This window comes from Lagenorhynchus albirostris, chromosome X (assembly GCF_949774975.1).
Source record: "Lagenorhynchus albirostris chromosome X, mLagAlb1.1, whole genome shotgun sequence".
Taxonomy (NCBI): domain Eukaryota; kingdom Metazoa; phylum Chordata; class Mammalia; order Artiodactyla; family Delphinidae; genus Lagenorhynchus; species Lagenorhynchus albirostris.
This window is the reverse complement of record NC_083116.1, coordinates 345,715-366,145: the sequence shown is the minus strand read 5'-3', so window position 1 is coordinate 366,145 and position 20,431 is coordinate 345,715. Positions and strand designations below refer to the sequence as shown.

Sequence of the window (20,431 nt, the reverse complement as noted above, 5' to 3'; positions counted from 1 at the left end):
GGATGTAAAACCACATATATGAAGGAACTATGTATATACAGAGGGCTGACTGTAAATTACACTCAGATTTTTGACTGCTCAAAAAGTTGGCACCCTAACCCCTGTGTTGTTTGTGTCAACTGTACTAAGGTTAACTTAAGCCCCTTGACTTAATTTTTTTCCAGAAGTGTATTGGCTATTCTGATACCTTTGTCTTTCCACATACGTTATTTATTTATTTATTTTAAATTTTAATTTATTTTTGGCTGCGTTGGGTCTTCGTTACTGCATGCGGGCTTTCTCTAGTTGCGGCGAGGGGGGCTACTCTTCGTTGCAGTGCATGGGCTTCTCATTGCGGTGGCTTCTTTTGTTGCGGAGCACAGGTTCTAGGTGCACGGGCTCAGTAGTTGTGAGCACGGGCTTAGTTGCTCCACAGTGTGTGGGATCTTCCCGGACAAGGGCTCGAACCTGTGTCCCCTGCATTGGCAGATTCTTAACCACTGCGCTACCAGGGAAGCCATATACATTTTAGAATCAGTTTGTCAATATCTATAAAAAAGTCTGCTGGGATTTTTTGAGTGGGATTGCACTGAATCTATAGATCATACTGAGAATTCACATCTTAAAAATATTGGGTCTTCTAACCTATGAGCATGGAATGTCTTTCCAATTATTTATGTTCTTTCATTTTTTTAATCAGTGTTTTGTAGTTGTCTGCACACAGATTGTGCGTGTGTGTGTGTGTATTTATTGCCATACATCCCCCTCCAAGCACTGCTTTCGTTGTTTACCACAAATTTTGATAAGTTGTATATTCATTTTCATTTAGTTCAATATATTTTTAACTTTCCTTGAGACTTATTTTACTTATACATTTTTTGGTAGTGTATAGCTTAATTTCCAAATATTTGGGACTTTTCTGTTATAGACTTCTAGTTTTTTCTGTTACGGTCAATGTAAATACTCTATATGTTTTTAGAGTCTTTAAAATTTTTGAGCTTTGTTTTATGGCCCAGAATGTGGTCTACCTTGATGAATGTTTCATTTAAACTTCAGAACAATGTGTACTTTACTGTTGTTGGATGGATTGTTCTATAAATATCAATTGGGTCAAGCTGGTTGACGGTGCCTGCTTAATCTATCGATTACTGAGAGAGGTATTAAAACCAACTGAAATTGTGGATTTGTTTACTTCTACTTTTATCTCTGCCAGTTTTTGCTTCATGTATTTTGATGGTTTATCATTAGGTGCTACATTTTTAGGATAGTTACAGGTTCTCTTGGAGAACTGAACCCTTTATTACTGTTATGTGCCTCTTTATCCATGATAATCTTCCATGTTCTGAAGACTGCTTTGTCTGAAATTAACATAGTTACTGTTGTTTTGATTAGCATTTCATGGTGTTTCTATTTCCATCCCTTAACTTTAAATTAAAAAAATTAAATAGACTATTTTTTAGAGCAGTTTTAGGTTCACAGCAAAACTGAGACAAAGGTACAGACAGCTCCGTATATCCCTGTTGTGGCCTCTCCCGTTGCGGAGCACAGGCTCCGGACGCGCAGGCCCAGCGGCCATGGCTCACAGGCCCAGCCGCTCCGTGGCACGTGGGATCTTCCCAGACCGGGGCACGAACCCGTGTCCCCTGCATCGGCAGACAGACTCCCAACCACTGTGCCACCAGGGAAGCCCTTCCTTGGGTATTTTTTATGATTCCATTTTATCTCATTTCTTGACTTATTATTTATACTATTTTTAAAAACTTTTTTAGTAGTTTTCCTAATGTTTACAATGTACATTTTAAATAGTCTAAGTCCACCTTTAGATAACTCTAAAAGTGTCATCCAAAGTGGCAGTACTATTTTGCATGCCAACAGCAATGAAAAAGAGCTCTGATTCCTATTCATCCTTGGTAGAACTTGGTATTGTCAGTTCTTTTGATTTACCTTATAATAGAATATTCCTAATTTCTCCCTCCTATCCTCTGTCACATTGTTGTCATTTGTTTCACTTTTATATGTGCTATGAACACCAAATACACTGCTATTACTATTTAAATAATTAAAATTTAGTGCAATTAAGGAGAAAAGTTTATATTTTATCTTCATTCATTTCAAACACTCTTCATTTTTTAATGTAGTTCCAAGTTTGTGACCTATATCATTTTTCTTCTGCCAGAAGAAATTCCTTTACAATATTTTGAGAAGTTATATGAGGAAGTCTATTTCTCTCTCACTTTTGAAGCATTGCTGGATATAGAATCCCAGGTTGGCAGTTTTTTCTCCTTTTAATACTTTAAAATTATCATGCCATTGTGCTCTTGCTTGTATAGTTTCTCATGAGAACTCTGCTGTAATTCCTCTGTTTCTGTGTAAGTGAAGTGTTTTTCTCCCCTCTGACTGCCTTCAAGATTTGCTCTTTGTTTTTGCTCTTTTGCCTAAGTGTGGGGTTTTGTGGGGGGGCGGTTAAAAATGGATACTAAGCTTCTCTAAGCTTCTTGGATATGTGGTTTGGTGTCTGTCACTTATTGTGGAAAGCTTTCAAAAATTATTTCTTCAAATATTTCTTCTGCTTAGTTCTTTCTTTCTTTTCTTTCTGGTATTCCATTCATGTATATATTACAACTTTTGATATTGTTCAACACTTCCTGAATACTCTTTTTTTGTTTGTTTGTTTCCACTCTCATTTTCTCTGTGCATTTCAGTCTGGGTAATTTTTATTGACCTATCTTTATATTCACTGATTCTATCCCTTGTTGTATCTTATGAGCCCATCAAAGTCATTCCTCATTTCTGTTACTGTGCTTTTGATTTCCTTTTGATTCTTTCTTATATTTTCCATCACCCTGCTGACATTATCTATCTGGTCTTTCATTTTGTCCACCTTTTCCATTAGAATCCTTAAGATATTAACCATAGTTATTTTAAATTTCCTGACTGGAAATTTCAACACCTGTGTCATATGTGAGTCTAGTTCTGATGGTGTTTTGTCTCTTCAACTTGTGTTATTTCTTGCCTTTTAGCATGTTTTGTAATTTTGTTCCTGTAGTTGATAGCCAGACATGTATAGAGCAGTAGATACTGAGGTAAATAGGAATTTATGGGTGACTATATCAATCTGGCCAAGAGTTGGGCTATGTTTGACATTTACTTCTCTATGGGTACCAGAGGCTTTAAATTTCTCTAGTAATCTTGTTTTTATCCCCCCTCTTGGTCTTGGCCCTTCTTTTTGTGCTTCACCTCAGAGACAGTCTGTCTTTTGCAGCTGTAATCCACTGCTATTTTAACTGGAGGCTTATTAGTTGGTTGTAGTGGAGGGGGAGGGGAATTCTCTAATCTTTGAATTAAGTCTAAGTCTTTGGAGTGCATAGTGGGCCTATGTTTTGGGAGTGTGGCCTTCATGGTTGTTTTTGTCCCTTTCCAGGGTGTTGTGAATTGAACTGCATTCCTCAAAAAGATATGCTGAAGTCTTAACTTCTAGTACATGTGAATGAGACGTTATTTGGAAATAGGGTCTTGGAAGATAATCAAGATAAGATGAAGTCATACTGGATTAGCATGGGCCCTAAATCCAACAAATGGTCCCCTTATAAGGAGAGAGAAATTTGAAGTCACAGAAGAGACACAGGGAAGATGATGGAGGCAGAGAGTGTAGTGATGTTGCCAAATAACACCAAGTGTTATTGGCAACCACCAGAACCCAGAAGAGGGAAGGAAGAGTTCTCTCCTAGAGTCTTCAGAGAGGACATGGCCCTGCCAACATCTTGATTTCAGACTTCCTGCTTCTAGAACTGTGAAAGAATAAATTTCTGTTGTTTGTGCCAATTAGTTTATGGTAATTTGTCACAGCAGTGCTAGGGTAAAGCTTTTTTCCCCTATGCCACCCAATACTTTCCCTGGCTATAGAATTTCCAGCCTATGTCTCTGAAACTCTCTCCCTTGTATACTGAGGCTTTTTTTCTTCTTTCTTTATTTTTTCTTAGATGAGACAGGGAGATAGAGTGGGGCTGGGGCATAGCAGACCTCCCTTTCCCTAGCTGGGATGAGATTTTCCTATTACCCTATATTAGTTTTGTCTTTCTTGCAACCTGTAAAATAATCCTGGAAATAAATGGTTAGAAGTCTTCGCAACTCCACATAAAGTACTTTCAGTCCACATGAAAAGTATCTGTCATTGCACAACAATGTAAATATACTTTGCACTACTGAAGTGTACACTTAAAATGGTTATGATATTAAATTTTGGTTTTTCTGTCACAATTAAAAATAAAGTATCTGCCTCTACACATCTTACCAAAATGATCTTCGTGTTGCTGCCAAACACAATTCAGAGACTTGGAGGCTGTATGGTGCCAATGGATGGCTAATGGAAATAAGCTTTTGAAGTTGGGCTGTTGAAGGGCCCAACATGTGACTCGTCCCCTCAGCAGGTCCTGGAGCCTGCTTTGTAGATGGGACAACCTGCGGCACCACATCCTAGAAAATTTGACAATGAGAGTGTTAGTAACAATATAAAACAATGTTTATAAGGCTGTAGGATACTACATATCTAGCTACGTAAAAGAACAGATTTTATTATCTCAACCATAGCATTAAAGGAGAAATTCTGAACAGCTAAGGATAAGTGGTTGATAACCATTACTTCTATCTTCTCACCAGCCACTCATATTATGCATTGCAATCTTGCTTCCACCCCACTATCTAACTGAAGTGGTTCTTTAGAAAATCACTAATTTTAACCTTTCAACCACATATGGAAGGATTGCTTTTTAGGGCTTATCATTCTGGGACTCTCCACTGTGACACTATCAATCACCCTCATCCTGACTCCTTGAAACTTTCTTTTCCACTGATTATGTGTGATTGTGGGCAAGTTTCATAAACTCTCAGTGTCTCTGTTTCCTGTTTTGTAAAACGAGGATGACAATAATACTTATCCCATGGGTTTAGTGTGAGGACTAAAGTACTTAGAACTTTGTTGTCACATAGTAAGTCCTATATATGTCCTATATATGATATGCTATCATTCTAATCATCATTATTATTGTGGTTATTATTAGGGATAAACTATATCTATTGGCAAAAGTACCTTGATAAACTTGCTTGGAGTTGGTGATACCCTAAGTGTCATGTTTTCAGAAATATTAATAAAATAACTTCATTTGCATAAGATCTTAAAAGGAATTAATTCATCCTGTGGGAAAAGATGGAGAAACCCATGCCACTGCAGAAAAGCTGTATGCTGCTTGACATGAACCTTCTCAATAACCCCTTAAGGTCACTAAACCTGCTAAAAATGCTTATTTTGAGTGGATGTATACATGTTAAGTGTGTGGTGTAAGCTAATAAATGGACTGATTGGTTTCATACACAAAGGCCATAGCTAGAGACATAATAGAATTTGCTGATGAATTAGGGAGGGTTCTGAAATAGGTTAGGAAATTGAGAGTTAAAGTCTAAGACAGAGGCTGGCAAACTACGGCCCATGCCTATTTTCATATGGCCACATACAGGTTTTACATTTTAAAGGACTGTAAATAAAAACAATAACATTGGACCAAGACCATATGTGGCCTGCAAAGTCTACAATATTTGCTATCTGGCCCTTCAGAGAAAAAAATTTCCAACCCTTAGTCTAATGCTTAATTGTTAATCAAATACTCTTCTCCATTTACAATGGCTTACTCCCCATGAAAAAAAAACATTCTTAAGCAAGTGTATTCATTCATTTCTTCATTATTTCACTTGACAAATATTACCAAGCATGTGTAAATAGGGTACTTTCTTAAGTACTAGGAATACAAATATAAATAATCAATCCCAGCCACCATTCAAGAATCTCATAATCATCTAGTATGGAAGAAAGACAACTACTACTATCTATAGTAGTTTTAAACACAGAGTACAGTGAAAAAGTGCAAAGGAGAAAGTGGTTAACTATGCCTAGGAAAACTGGGAGGACTCCATATGATCAGTGTTCTTTGTAGAAGTGCTTCATTGTTTTCTATTTACTTACAAAATAAAATTTGCTCATTGTAGAAGATGCTGGAGTAGAAGGACCCTGAACTCATCTCCTCCCAGGGGCACACCAAAATTACGACTATTTACAGAGCAGCTATCTCTGTAATATGAGAATGACCTAAACACTAGCTGAAAAGACATTCCACAACTAAAGATATAAAGGAGAAACCACAATGAGATGGGTAGGAAAAGTTGAGATGCAGTATAGTCAAGACCCATACCCCTGAGTGGGTGACCCACAAGTGGGAGGATAATTACAATTGCACAGGTTCTACCCAAGGAGTGAGGGGTCTGAGCCCCCACATCAGGCTCCCTATCCTGGTGGTCCTGCACCAGGAAGACAAGTCCCCAGAACGCTTGGCTTTGAAGGCAAGTGGGGCTTACTTTTGGGAGAGTCAGAAGGCTGTAGGAAATAGAGACTCCATCATTAAAGGGCACACACAAAATCTCACACACTCCAGGACCCAGGGCAGAGGCAGTAATTTCAAAGGAGCCTGGGTCAGACCCACCTGCTGATCTTGGAGAGAGCTTCCTGGAGAGGCAGAAGGCCACTGCAGCTCACCCTGGGGACACAGACACTGGTGGCAGCCATTTGGGGAGCTCATTCTACCATGAGGACACTGGTGCTGGCAAGGAACATTGTGGAATCCTCCGTCTAGATTATTAGCACCAGGACCTGGACCCACCCCCAGCCTGTTAGTACTAGTACTAGACTCCAGGTCCTGACTCTGCCCACCAGTGAGGCAACACTAAGCCCAAGATCACCAGGGCCACAACCCCACTAACCAACAGGCTAACACCAGCTCCAGGACCTCCCTGGGCCACAATCCTGCCTATCAGGAGGCTGACACCAGCTTTAAGACACCATGGGCCCCTCAGCTAGCTGCCCCAGGATCCAGACCCACTCAACAGTGGGCTGACACCAGCTTTGTAATATCAGATGCCACAGTCAGCCATGTCAGGAACTGGCCCCATGCACTGGCAGGCTGATGCTTGATCTGGGACAACTGGCCCTGCAACAAGCCACACTGACTGGGCTCTGCCCACCTGTGGGCCAGCACTAGCCCTGGGATTTCCTGGGGCTCTGCAGCCAGGCCTCTTGAGACCCAGCCCCAATCTCCAGTGGCCAGCAGCCTCTGTACAAGGCAGAGCCTGATAATCAGCCAGACAGGGCCTGCCATACCTACCAGACCACTCATAGTAGCCAGCCCCCCACAACAGAAGGGCCCACACAGCCCACACAGGGGGCACCCCCAGGGCATATAACTCTGGTGACCAGAGGGGAGTGCACTGCTCGGACACATAGGATGCCTCATAAAAAAAGCCACTTCTCCAAAGTTGGGAAATGTAACAACCTACCAGATACACAGAAATAAAAATAGCAAATTAGGCAAAATGAGGCAATAGAGGAATATGTTCCAAATGAAGGAACAAGATGAAATCCCAGAAGAAGAACTAAGTGGAAATAAGCAATCTACCCAACAAAGCATTCAGGTCATGATCATAAAGATGCTCAAAGAACTTGGGAGAAGACTGGACAAACACAGTGAGAACTTTAACAAAGAGCTAGACGATATAAAGAGGAACCAAGCAAAGCTGAAGAATGCAATAACTGATATTAAAAAGCATACTAGAAGGAATCGACAATAGATTACATGATACAGAGGATCAGATCAGCTAACTGGAAGACAGAGTAGTGGAAATTACTTAAGCTGAAAAAAGAAAAAAGAATTTAAAAAAATGAAGACAGTTTAAGAGACCTCTGGAATAACATTAAGTGTACTAACATTTGCATTACAGGGGTCCCAAAAGGAGAAGAGAGAAAGGGGCAGAAAACATATTGGAAGACATAATAGCTTAAAAATTCCCTAACCTGGGAAAGGAAACAGACATCCATGTCCAGGAAGCACAGAGAGTCACAAACAGGATCAACCCAAAGAGGAACACACCAAGACACACTGTAATTAAAATGGCAAATATTAAAGATAAAGTGGGAATATTAAGAGCAGCAAGGGTAAAGCAAAAAGTTACATACAAGGGAATTCCCATAAAGTTATCAACTGACTTTTCAGCAGAAACTCTGCAGGCTAGAAGGAAGTGGCACAATATATTTACAGTGATGAGAGGGAAAAAACTTCAACCAGGAATACTCTACGCATCAAGGCTCTCATTCAGTTTTGATGGAGAGATCAAGTTTTACAGACAAGCAAAAGCTAAGAGGGTTCAGCACCATCAAAACAGCTTTACAAGAAATGTTAAAGGTACTTCTCTAAGTGGAAAAGAAAAGGCCACCACCAGAAATATGAAAATTATGAAAGGAAAAATCTCATTGGTAAAGGCAAATACATACAGTCATGGTAGAAAAATTAACCACTTATTAAGCTAGTAGGAAGGTTAAAAGACTAGAGTAGTAAAATCATCTATAACCACAATGGATAGTTAAGGGATACATAAAACAGAAAGATGCAAAATAAGATGTCAAATAGTAAACATTGGGGGAGGAGGGTAAAGATGCAGGGTTGTTAAAATGCATTCAAACTAAAGAGATCAGTAACTTACAATAATTACATATATATATATAATTTGCTATATATAAATCCCATGGTAAATACACATCAAAAAACTATAATATATACACACACAGAGAGAGAAGAGAAAGGAATCCAAATATAATGCTAAAGATAGTCATCAAATCACAAGGGGAGAGAGCAAAAGAAGAAAGGAACAACAATTAAAAAAAGACAATCCCAAAACAATTAACAAAATAGCAATAAGTACATACCTAACAATAATTAAGTATTTATTTATGTATTTATTTATTTTTATTTTTTGGCCACACAGCATGTGGGATCTTAGTTCCCTGACCAGGGATTGAACCCACACCCCCTGCATTGGAAGCACAGAGTCTTAATCACTGGAGCACCAGGGAAGTCCCAACAATAATTACTTTAAAGGTAAATGAACTAAATGTTCCAATCAAAAGACAGAGTGGCTGGATAGATACAAAAACAAGACCCCTATTTATGCTGCTTACAAGATACTAACTTCAGATCTAAAGACACAGACAGACTGAAAGTAAAGGGATGGAAAAAAGGTATTTCGTGTAAACAGAAATGAAAAGAAAGCTGGGGTAGCAATTTTTATATCAGATAAAATAGACTTTAAAATAAAGACTGTAACAAGAGATAAAGATGGACATTACATAATGATAAAGGGATCAATCCAACAAAAAGATATAACAATTTTAAATATAAATGCACCCAACATAGGAGCACCTAAATACATAAAGTAATATTAACAAACATAAAGGGAGAAACTGACAGTAACACTATAATAGTAGGGGACTTTAACACCCTACTTACAGCAATAGACAGATCATCCAGACAGATAATCAGTAAGAAACACTGGCCTTAAATGACACATTAGACTTGATGGCCTTAATAGTATATATAGAACATGCCATCCAAAAGTCCCAGAATACACATTCTTTTCAAGTAACATGGAATATTCTCCAGGATAGATCACATGCTAAGCCACAGAATAAATCTCAGTAAATTTAAGAAGATTGAAATCACATTGAGCATCTTTTGCAAACACAATGCTATGAGACTAGCAATCAACTACAAGAAACAAAACTGTAAAAAACACAAACACATGGAGAACAAACAACATTGTAGTAAACAACCAAGGGTCACTGAAGAAATCAAAGAGGACATCAAAAAATATGAATATGAAAATGAAAATACAGTGGTCCAAAATCTATGGGATACAGGAAAAAAATTTCTAAGAGGGACGTTTATAGTGATTCAAACCTACCTCAGGAAACAGGAAAAATCTCAAACAACCTAATCTTACATGTAATGGAACAAGAAAAAGGAGAGTAAACAAAACCCAAAGTTGGTAGAAAAGAAATCATAAAGATCAGAAAAGAAACGAATGAAATAGAGACTAAACTACAATAGAAAAGATCAACGAAACTAGGAACTGGTTCTTAAAAAGATAAACAAAATTGATAAACCTTTAGCCAGACTCATCAAGAAGAAAAGAAGGCCCAAATAAGTAAAATCAGTAATAAAACACAAGTTAGAACCAACACCAGAGAAACAGAAAGGATCATAAGAGATTACCACAAAAAGTTATACACCAATAAAATGGACAACAGAGAAGAAATGGAAAAATTCCTAGAAATGTACAATATCTGAAGACTGAATCAGGAAGAAACAGAAAATATGAACAGACCAATGACCAGTAATGACATTAAATCAGGAATGAAAACAGCTCCCAACAAACAAAGGTCTAGGATCAGATACCTTCACAGGTAAATTCAACCAAACATTTAGAGAAGAGTTAACACCTATCCTTCTCAAATTATTCCCCAAAACTGCAGAGGAAGGAATAGCTTCCAAACTCATTCTACCAGGCCAGCATCACCCTGATACCAAACCAAAGTTATCAAAAAAAAGAGAAAATTACAGGCCAATGTCACTGATGAACATATATGCAAATTCCTCAACAAAATATTAGCAAACCAAATTCAAAAATACATTAAAAGGATCATATACCATGACCAAATGGGATTCATTCCAGGGATACAAAGATGGTTCAATAGCCACAAATTAATCAGTGTGATACACCACATTAACAAATTGAAGAGAAAAAAAATCATATGATCATTTCAGTAGATGAAGAAAAAGCTTTTGACAAAATTCAACATCCATTCATGATAAAAACTCTCAACAAAGTGGGTACAGAGGGAACATACCTCAACATAATAAAGGCCATATATGACAAGCCCACAGCTAACATCACACTCAATGGTGAAAAGCTGAAACCATTTCCTCTAAAATCAGGAATAAGACAAGGATGCCCACTCTCATCACTTCTACTCAATATAGTATTGGAAGTTCTAGCCAGACCACTCAGACAAGAAAATAAAATAATGGAATACAAATTGGAAAGAATGAAGTAAAACTGTCACTGTTTTCAGATGTGGTGATATTACACATGAAGATCCTAAAGATGCCACCAAACAACTACTAGAACTCATCAATTAATTTGGTAAAGTTGCAGGATATGAAATTAATATAGAGAAATCTATTGCACCTCTATACACTAACAATGAACTATCAGAAAGAGAAATTAAGAAAGTAATCCCATTCACAATCACATCAAAAGGAATAAGATACCTAGGAATAAATGTAACCAAAATGTAAAAGACATGTACTCAGAAAACTATGAGAAACCAATGAAAGAAATTGAAGATGACACAAATAGATGGAAAGATATACTGTGTTCTTGGTGTGGAAGCATTAATATTGTTTAAATGACCATACTATCTAAGGCAATCTAGCGACTCAATGCAATCCCTATCGAAACATCAGTAGTATTTTTCATAGAACTAGAAAAAGTAATTATAAAATTTTATGGAAACACAAAAAAACCCAAATAGCCAAAACAATCTTGAGAAAGAAGAATAAAGCTGGAGGTATCATGCCCCCGATTTCAAACTATACTATAATACTATGGTAATCAAAACAGTATGGTACTGACACAAAAACAGACACATAGATCAATGCAACAGAATAGAGAACTCAGAAATAAACCCACACTTATATGGGCAAGTAATCTACAACAAAGTAGGCAAGAATATACAATGGGTAAAAGACAGCCTCTTCAATAAATGATGTTGGAAAACCTGGACAGCTACATGCAAAAGAATCAAAAGTGGACTACTTTCTCACACCATTCACAAAAATAAATTCAAAATGGATTAAAGACTTAAATGTAAGACCTGAAACCAGAAAACTTCTAGAAGAAAACATAGGCAGTATGCGCTTTTACATTTGTCTTAGTAATAGTTTTTTGGATATGTCTCCCTAGGCAAGGGAAACAAAAGCAAAAATAAACAAATGGGATTACATCAAACTAAAAAGCTATTGTACAGCAAAGGAAGCTATCAGCAAAATGAAAAATTTGCCTTTTGAATGGGAAAAGATCTTTGTAAATGATATATCTGGTTAATATCCAAAATATAGAAATAATTCATAAATTCAACATTAAGAAAAGCAAATAACCCAATTAAAAATGGGCAGAGGACTTCCCTGGTGGCGCAGTGGTTGAGACTCCGCCTGCCAATGCAGGGTACACGGGTTTGTGCCCCGGTCCAGGAAGATCACACATGCTGCGGAGCGGCTGGGCCTGTGAGCCGTGGCCGCTGAGCCTGCACATCCGGAGCCTGTGCTCCGCAATGGGAGAGGCCACAACAGTGAGAGGCCTGCATATCACAAAACAAAAACAAAAACAAAAACAAAACAAAAAAAATGGGCAGAGGACCTGAATAGACATTTTCCCAAAGAAGACATACAGATGACCAACAGGCACATGAAAAGATGCTCAATATCACTAATCATCAAGAAAATGCAAATCAAAACCACAATGAAATACTACTTCACACCTGTCAGTATGGCTATTATCAAAAAGCTAACAAATAACAAGTGTTGGTGAGGATGTGGAGAAAAAGGAACCCTCGTGCACTGTTGGTGGGAACGTAAATTGGTGCAGCCACTATAGAAAACAGTATAAAGTTTCCTCAAAAAATAAAAAACTGAACTACCATATGATCCAGCAATTCCACTCCTGGGTATTTATATGAAGAAAATGAAAACACTAAACTGAAAAGATATATGCACCCCTATGTTCATTGCAGCATTATTTACAGTAGCTATGATATGGAAGCACCCTAGATCCCATCAATATATGAGTGGGAAAAGAAGATGTTACACCCCCCCACACACACAGACAGACTGGAATATTAGTCAGCCATAAAAAAGAATGAAATCTTGCCATTTGTGAAAACATGGATAGACCTAGAGGGTATTATGCTAAGTAAAATACATAAGACAGAGAAAGACAAATTCTATATGATCTCACTTATATGTGGAATCTAAAAACCAAAACAAATTAACAAACATAATAAACCAGAAACAGAGTCATAGATACAGAAAACAAACAGGTGTTTGCCAGAAGGGAGAGCAGTGGGGGGAGGAAAGAAATAGATTAGGGAGATTAAGAGGTACAAATATCCAGTTGCAAAATAAATGAGTCACCGGTATGAAATGTAGTGTGGGGAATATAGTTATAGCTATGTAATATCTTTGTATGGTGACAGATGGTAAGTAGAGTTATCCAGGTGATCATTTTAAAACATATAGAAATATCAAATCACTATGCTGTGTAACAGGAACTAACACAGTGTTGTAGGTCAATTATACTTCAAAAGCAAACACAAACAAACAAATAAATTCATAGAAAAAGAGATCAGACCAGAGGCGGGGAGTGGAGGGAGAGGGAATTGGATGAACATGATCAAAAGGTACAAAATTCCAGTTATACGATAAATAAATACTAGGGATGTAATGTACAACATGATAAATATAATTAACACTATTGAATGTTATACACTAAAGGTGTTAAGAGAGTAAATCCTAAGAGTTCTCATCATAAGGAAAAAATTCTTTTTCCTTTTCTTTAATTTTGTATCTATTGAGATGGTGGATGTTCACTAAACTTATTGTGGTAATCATTTCATGATGTAAGACAAATCATCATGTTGTACACCTTAAACTTATATAGTGCTGTATGTCAATTATATCTCAATAAAACTAGAAGAAAAAACCACTTCCTCACTGTAAAAAGAAAAAAATAATATAAACAACTGAGAAATATATAAAATAAAAAGTCAAAGCCTCCTTCCCTCATTATTTGCCATTCCCATTCCTTCAAGGAAACTCATCAACAATCAACAGTTCGGAGAACCAACCTCAAGATCACATACAGCTGAAATCTCCACAACTGCCACACATACATACAGAAATACATTTTTTTTTTTTGGTGAATATAGTTTTCAGATCACTTGGTAAATGCCAAAGAGTGCTATTGATGTTTTACTTAACATTACTAGAATCTGAAACTGTCATCCAAAGTAGCTGTACTATTTTGCATTCCACCAGCAATGAATGAGAGCTCCCATTCTTCTGCATCCTTGCTAGAACTTGGTATTGTCAGTTTTTTGGATTTAGCCATTAATAGATTTAGCAACTAATAGGTGTGCAGTAATATCTCATTGTTGTTTTAATTTGCATCTCCCTAATTATGAATGATGTTGTGCATATTTTCATATTCTTAATTGCCACCTATATATCTTCCTTGGTCAAGTGTCTGTTCAAAGATCTTTTACCCACTGTACATTTTTTTAAGCAAGTTTTTTTTAGAGCAGGTTTAGGTTCACAGCAAAATTGAGGGAAAGATATAGAGATTTCTCATACACCTCCTGCTCCTACACATGCATAATCCCCACCATTATCAATATCCTCCACCACAGAGTGATACATTTGTTACAAGTGATGAACCTACATGAACACATCATTATCACCCAAAGTCCATAATTTATATTAGCTTTCACGCTGGGTGTTCTACATTCTATGGGTTTGGGCAAATGTATAATGACATGTGTCCTTTATAATAACACACAGAGTATTTTCATTGTCTTAAAAATCCTCTGTGCTCTGACTATTCACCCCTCCCCCACCATGAGTTTTGATATGCAATATTTTCATTTTTCAGCCAATTAACATATTTTCTAATTTCCATTGTGATTTTTAAAATTTGACCTACAGGTTATTTAAAAGTAAACATATTTTAGAGGGATTTTCTATTTTTATTTTTATTATTGTTTTCTAACTTTATTTCATTGTGGCAAAATAACCCCTCAGTGCAACTGTAATTTGTTGCTGTATGGCCTAGCATATCATCTATTTTTCTGTGTGCAGAAAAGAATATATATTCTGTAGTTGTTACATAAGGTCATCTGTATATGTCTGTCAATTAGGTTGTTTGTTAATATTATTGTTCAACTGTTCTATATACTTAGTGGTTTTATTTGTCTTATGATCTGTTATTGAGGGATATGTATTAATATCTCTGATTATGACTGAATTTATTTACTGGACATCTGTCAATTTTTGCTTTGTATATTTGGGCTGCATACAAATTAGAACAATAATTTTATCTTCTTGGTGGATGGCCTCTCTTATCATCACAAAATATGTCTTATGTCTAGTAAAGAAACCTGCCATAAAGTCTTGTTTTATATTATTATATCTAAATCAGGTTTCTTTGGGGGGGGTAGTGTTTGTGGTGTATATTTATTCCACCCTTTTGTCTCTTATAAACAGCATATATGTAGTTAGATTTTGTTTTTTAACCTCATGATTTGTCATTTAATTAATGTGTGAAGTCAAATATTTGCTTTCTATTCGTCTTACCTGTTTTGTTACCTTTCTCTCTTGCTTTGTTTTACACTGATTAGGTAATTTGTATCATTCCATTTCCTCCTTTGTTTACTTGTTAGTTATACATTCTTTTACTGTTTTTTTAAAAACAGTTATTCTAGGGATTATAACACATATCTTTGATTTTTTTAAATTATAATGCAAATTAAAGAATTTATATTAACTCTATCTTCCTTCTTCAACTGCTGTTGTGTATTTTAATTATACACACACACAAACACACACACATACATCCCACAGGGACATTCAGATCTACCCACATATTTAACCTCTCCATTGCAACCATTTTATATCTCCAAGCTTTCATTTGGGATCATTTTACTTCAGCTTAAAGATCCTAAATATTTCCTTTGGTGTTTGGTGGAAGGTTTCGTAAGTTGGGACCATCTAAAAGCATCTGTCTTACTTTCATTTTGAAGGCTATTTTCATTGGATATAGAATTTTTGATTGGCAGTTAGTTTCTCCAGCATTTTGAAGATATTGTTCCATTATGTTCACATTGTTTCTGTTGAGAAGTTAAAGCCAATCTAATTGCTACTCCTTGTAAGGTAATACATCTTTTTTCTCTAACTGCTTTTAAGATTGTTTCTTTTTCTTTATTTTTTATCAGTCTTTATTAAAATACATCTAGATGAGGTTTTCTTTATTCTGCTCTGAGTTATAGCACTTTTTAAATCTGTGACTTCATGCATGATTAGGTTATGTATATGGCACAACTGACATTAAGAAAGGGACATGATCTTTGGTTGGTCTGACCTAATCCAGCAATCCCTTAAAAGGGACAGGGATGTTTCTGGTGAAAGAGACTTGAAGCAGCAGAGGAATCTGCTGTCAAAGAGATTCTCTATTGGCTTTGAAGATGGAGAGGACTATGTAGCTGATATGCAGCAAGGAAACAGCAACCTCAGTCCTACAGCCACATGGAACTGAATTCAGCCAACAATCTGAATGAGGGTGGATGTGAATTCTTAGCCAAAGCCTCCAGAAAAGAATACAGCCTACCCAACACACCAATTTCAGCCTTTAATACACTGACCAGAGAACCCAGTAATGCCATGCCTGGTCTTCTGACATACAGAACTATGAGATAATAAATGGATGTTTGTTTAAGTACTAAGTTTGTGGTAACTTGGTATGCAGCAATAGCAAAATAACACAATACTTTGTTACTTTTGGAAAACTCTTAGTTATCATCTCTTCAAATATTGTTTCTGTACCATTCTCTCTCTCCTCTCCTAGGACTCCTATTACAAATATATCAGATATTTACATGTACTAGGTGCCAGGCATTGTTATAAGTGCCAACCCACTGCATTATATCTCTATTTGCTACCATCCCAGTCCAGGCCCACCATTATTTCTCACTCAAAGACTGCAAAAGCCTCCCAACTGATCTATCCATACATACATTTGCCCTCCCTTCAAATCATTTTGCACACTGTAGGAATAGTGAATTTAAAAAATATATTAGTATGTCATTCTTTTTGAATGGATCCCTAGGGCCTTCAGGGTAAAGTCCAATTTACTTATCATGTTATGTAATGCCTCCCATTACCTGATCCTGAGCTACCTCTCAGCCTCACTTCCTGTTATTTACCTCCTTGTACTTCATTGTTTATAGCTTCCCAGACCCACTATACCTTCCTAATTCTGAGAAACTCATGTTCATGCTTTTTGTTCCCTCAAACTGGAAGCCGTTCCTACTCTGTCTTTTATACATCTTTCAAGAATCAGTGGAGATATCATCTAAGAATTCTTCCTTAAAGTCACAGAATGAACTAGTAGCTTTCTTTTGTTCTCTCATTATAGTCTGTTTATGCCTCTGTTTTCCTTCTCAATATATTTTGTTGAAATTATATGTTTTTATGTCTTTCCCACCAGTAATACTTGGACACATCTCAATGTGAAGACCTCTGGGTCATTCATTTTTGTACCCTAACATCTAGCATGGTTCCTAGTACTTAGGAGAATTTCATAAATGTTTGTGGACACTGGATTGAATTACTTTTCTTCTAGCTTCATAACCTCTTTAAATCTGGTAAGATGTCTGCTCTAAATCTTCAGTCAAGTAAGTTATAAAAATATTGATGATGTCAAGCCAAAGGTAGGGTTTGCAACAGGCCATCTAAAACTCTTCCTTTGCTTATGGTCTGCTATCAGCACTCTTTTAGTATGGTAATTTAACTAATTAATACATAATTGTATTAATTATATAACCCATCAACATGGATTCATAATTCTTGTTCACAAGGGTGTCATAAAAGACTTGTTAAAATCTTGCTGAAGTTTCATTCATTCATTCATTCAATGTACATGTTATATCTGTCTTATTTCCATAAACATCTCTAATAATCAGAAATAAAAATTAGATTTGTGTGGAACGTCTTTGTTTGTTGATAACACTGTGTAATTTTCTAAGTACTCACTTACTTGAAAATCTGTTCTAGAAGCTAACCCAGGACATATTTAGCTTATTGATTAGTAGACTGAAAACTCTTCCTCCCTTTCCTTTGTTAGAAGTGGTAATATACTTATATAAATCCAGTGTTAAAGTACCTGTCCTTATTCTCCTTAATTCTTTCGATCATTGAGAACAGTTTAACAATATCAAGTTATAACTTATCCATCCCAGGACACATGTACTTTTTCTTTCTGAGAACGTAGTTAAAATTGTTCTTGTTGTCTTTGCAAATATGTATTTATACAAGCCTGAGGTAATTTGGGGGCTTATCCTTCCAAATACTAATCCCTTAGGCAAGTGCCACCTGTTATATTCATCCTTCTTTTCCATCTTTTATATATTATTCTTAAAAAAATAGCAACTATTAGGTCATTGTAAAACTTCCCTTGCAACCCCATAGCTTCCCTCATTTCTCCTTTAATAGAATAATTTGCTGTTTCATAGTCAAAATGATGTTTTTGAGAGCTTCCCAACCTTTAAAGTCTAAAGCCATCTTAATGTAAATTAAAGTCCAACAAGTATCAATCATAATAACAGAAACTTTTGGAGAACAGCCATAGCTAGAAATTCTAGTCAGAATAAGCAATTACATAATAGGTCAATCTGAATCTTTTCATGGTTATTACTAAGGAAGAAGCATTACCCCCTAAAAGGCTTAAAGCCAAGAGTCCATTTAGCTCCTGTCAATTTTTCCTTCCAAATGTCTCTCAGATTTGTCCTTCTCTTTCCATTCCTATAGGTGCCTTCATCACCTCATACCTGGACTACTGCCATAGACTAGATGGTTTCCTTGCCTCCATTCCATCCATATTCCAATCCATTTTCCATACTATTGCCAGATTAATCTTCTTAAAACACTTTCATCATGTCACTCTCCTGCCTGAGACCTAGCTCAAATGTCACCTTTGTAAAATCTTCCTAACTCCCCTAGGAAGAGTTAGTAGCTGCCTACCCAGTGTTTTCACAGCTCTTTGTGCATACCCTTATTAGTGCACTTACAACATATATAATAATTGCCTGTTTAATTATTTTTCTCTTCCCATTTGCTGAAAGCTCCTTGAGGGCAGACAGAAGGATTGAGTCATCTCTTTACAATGGCTTCACATAATTGGCCCCATCTATCTTGCCCACTGCCTCAGGGCCTTCACATATGTTGTTTCCTTTGCCTACCATATTCTCCCTCTCATTCTTCCTGCACAATTCATTTAACAAGTATTTATTCAGTGTCAACTATGTGCCAGGAACTATTTTAGGCACTTGGAATTTATCAGTGAACAAAACAGACAAAAATGTCTGCTTTCATGGAGCTTATCCTCTAGCGGAAGGAGGGTAGACAAAGATAAACATAATAAATGAGTAAATTATATAGTATATTAGAAGGCAATAAAAGCTATATGGCAGGATAAAGGGATGTGCTGGAGGTAGTAGGACATTTAAACAGGGTGATCAGGGTAGACTTTATTGAGCAAAATGACATTTGAACAAAAAGGGAATTATTCATGAAGATATCTGATGTAAAGTAGGCCAATACGAAAGCTCTAAGCTGAGATTATCTGTCATATCTGTGTCTGTGTTTAACTAGTGCAATAATATATTGGATTACATGAGTTAAAAGAATGCTCCTTTACATCAGGGCCTCAAAATTAAATGTCCACAGGGGCTAGGCAAGTAACATAAATAAGTAAAGTATAAGAGACAATAGGGGATTGTGGTGAGAGCAGTGAACTGAAGAATGCCTGATCTGTCCAAAACTCCTAGCCACCACTCAGCTCTAGCTAATTATTGCCAGACAGTCCGAATGCTGCCAGATTTGAGAGGAGCCAGAAATGCATATTATATAAGAAATCCCCCAATTTGTAATGTTGACAACTGAATTAGTTCGGGTCCTCTGAGAAGGAGATGCCATGACAGGAAGAGATGTACAAGTGGTTTATCAGGGGAAACATATGTGAAAGAAAATGGAGACAGGGTCTGAAAAGACTGGGACAGCTGTTGGGCCATGATGTAGGTCTAATCCCTGGGGAGGAGGGTAAATGCAAATCAAAACCACAAAGAGATACCACCTCACATCTGTCATAATGGCTATTATTAAAAACACAACAAATAACAAGTGTTGGTTAGGATGTGGAGAAAAGGGAACACTTGTGCACTGCTGGTGGGAATGTAAATTGGTGCAGTCACTCTGGAAAACAGTATGGAGGTTCCTTTAAAAATTAAAAATAGAACTACCATATGATCTAGCAATTTCACTTCTGGGTATATACCCTAAAAAGCGAAAGTACTAATTTGAAAAGATATGTGCGCCCCTGTGTTCAATGCAGCATTGCTTACAATAGCCAAGATATGTAAGCAACCTAAGTGTTCACTGATAGATGAATGCATAAAGAGATGTGGTATACACACATACATACACACACATACACACACACACACACACACACACACACACACACACAGGAATAATGTTCAGGCATAAAAAAAGAATGAAATCTTGCCTTTTTCAACAACATGGATGGACCTAGAGGTTATTATGCTGAGTTAAATAAGTCAAACAGAGAAAGAGAAATACCATGTGATTTCAGTTCTATGTGGAATCTAAAAAACAAAACAAATGAATAAACC

General features: G+C 36.7%; 1 protein-coding gene across 2 annotated transcripts in view; it reads right to left on the bottom strand.

The window, feature by feature from the left end:
• TMLHE (trimethyllysine hydroxylase, epsilon) overlaps positions 1-20,431 on the bottom strand; it is a 67,396-nt gene that overhangs the window by 42,951 nt on the left and 4,014 nt on the right. For both annotated transcript variants that reach the window (XM_060137878.1, XM_060137879.1), the window contains exon 2: positions 4,271-4,452. In XM_060137878.1, coding sequence (XP_059993861.1) covers positions 4,271-4,451 — 181 coding nt within the window. In that variant the 5' untranslated portion in view covers position 4,452. The remainder of the gene's footprint in view (positions 1-4,270; positions 4,453-20,431) is intronic.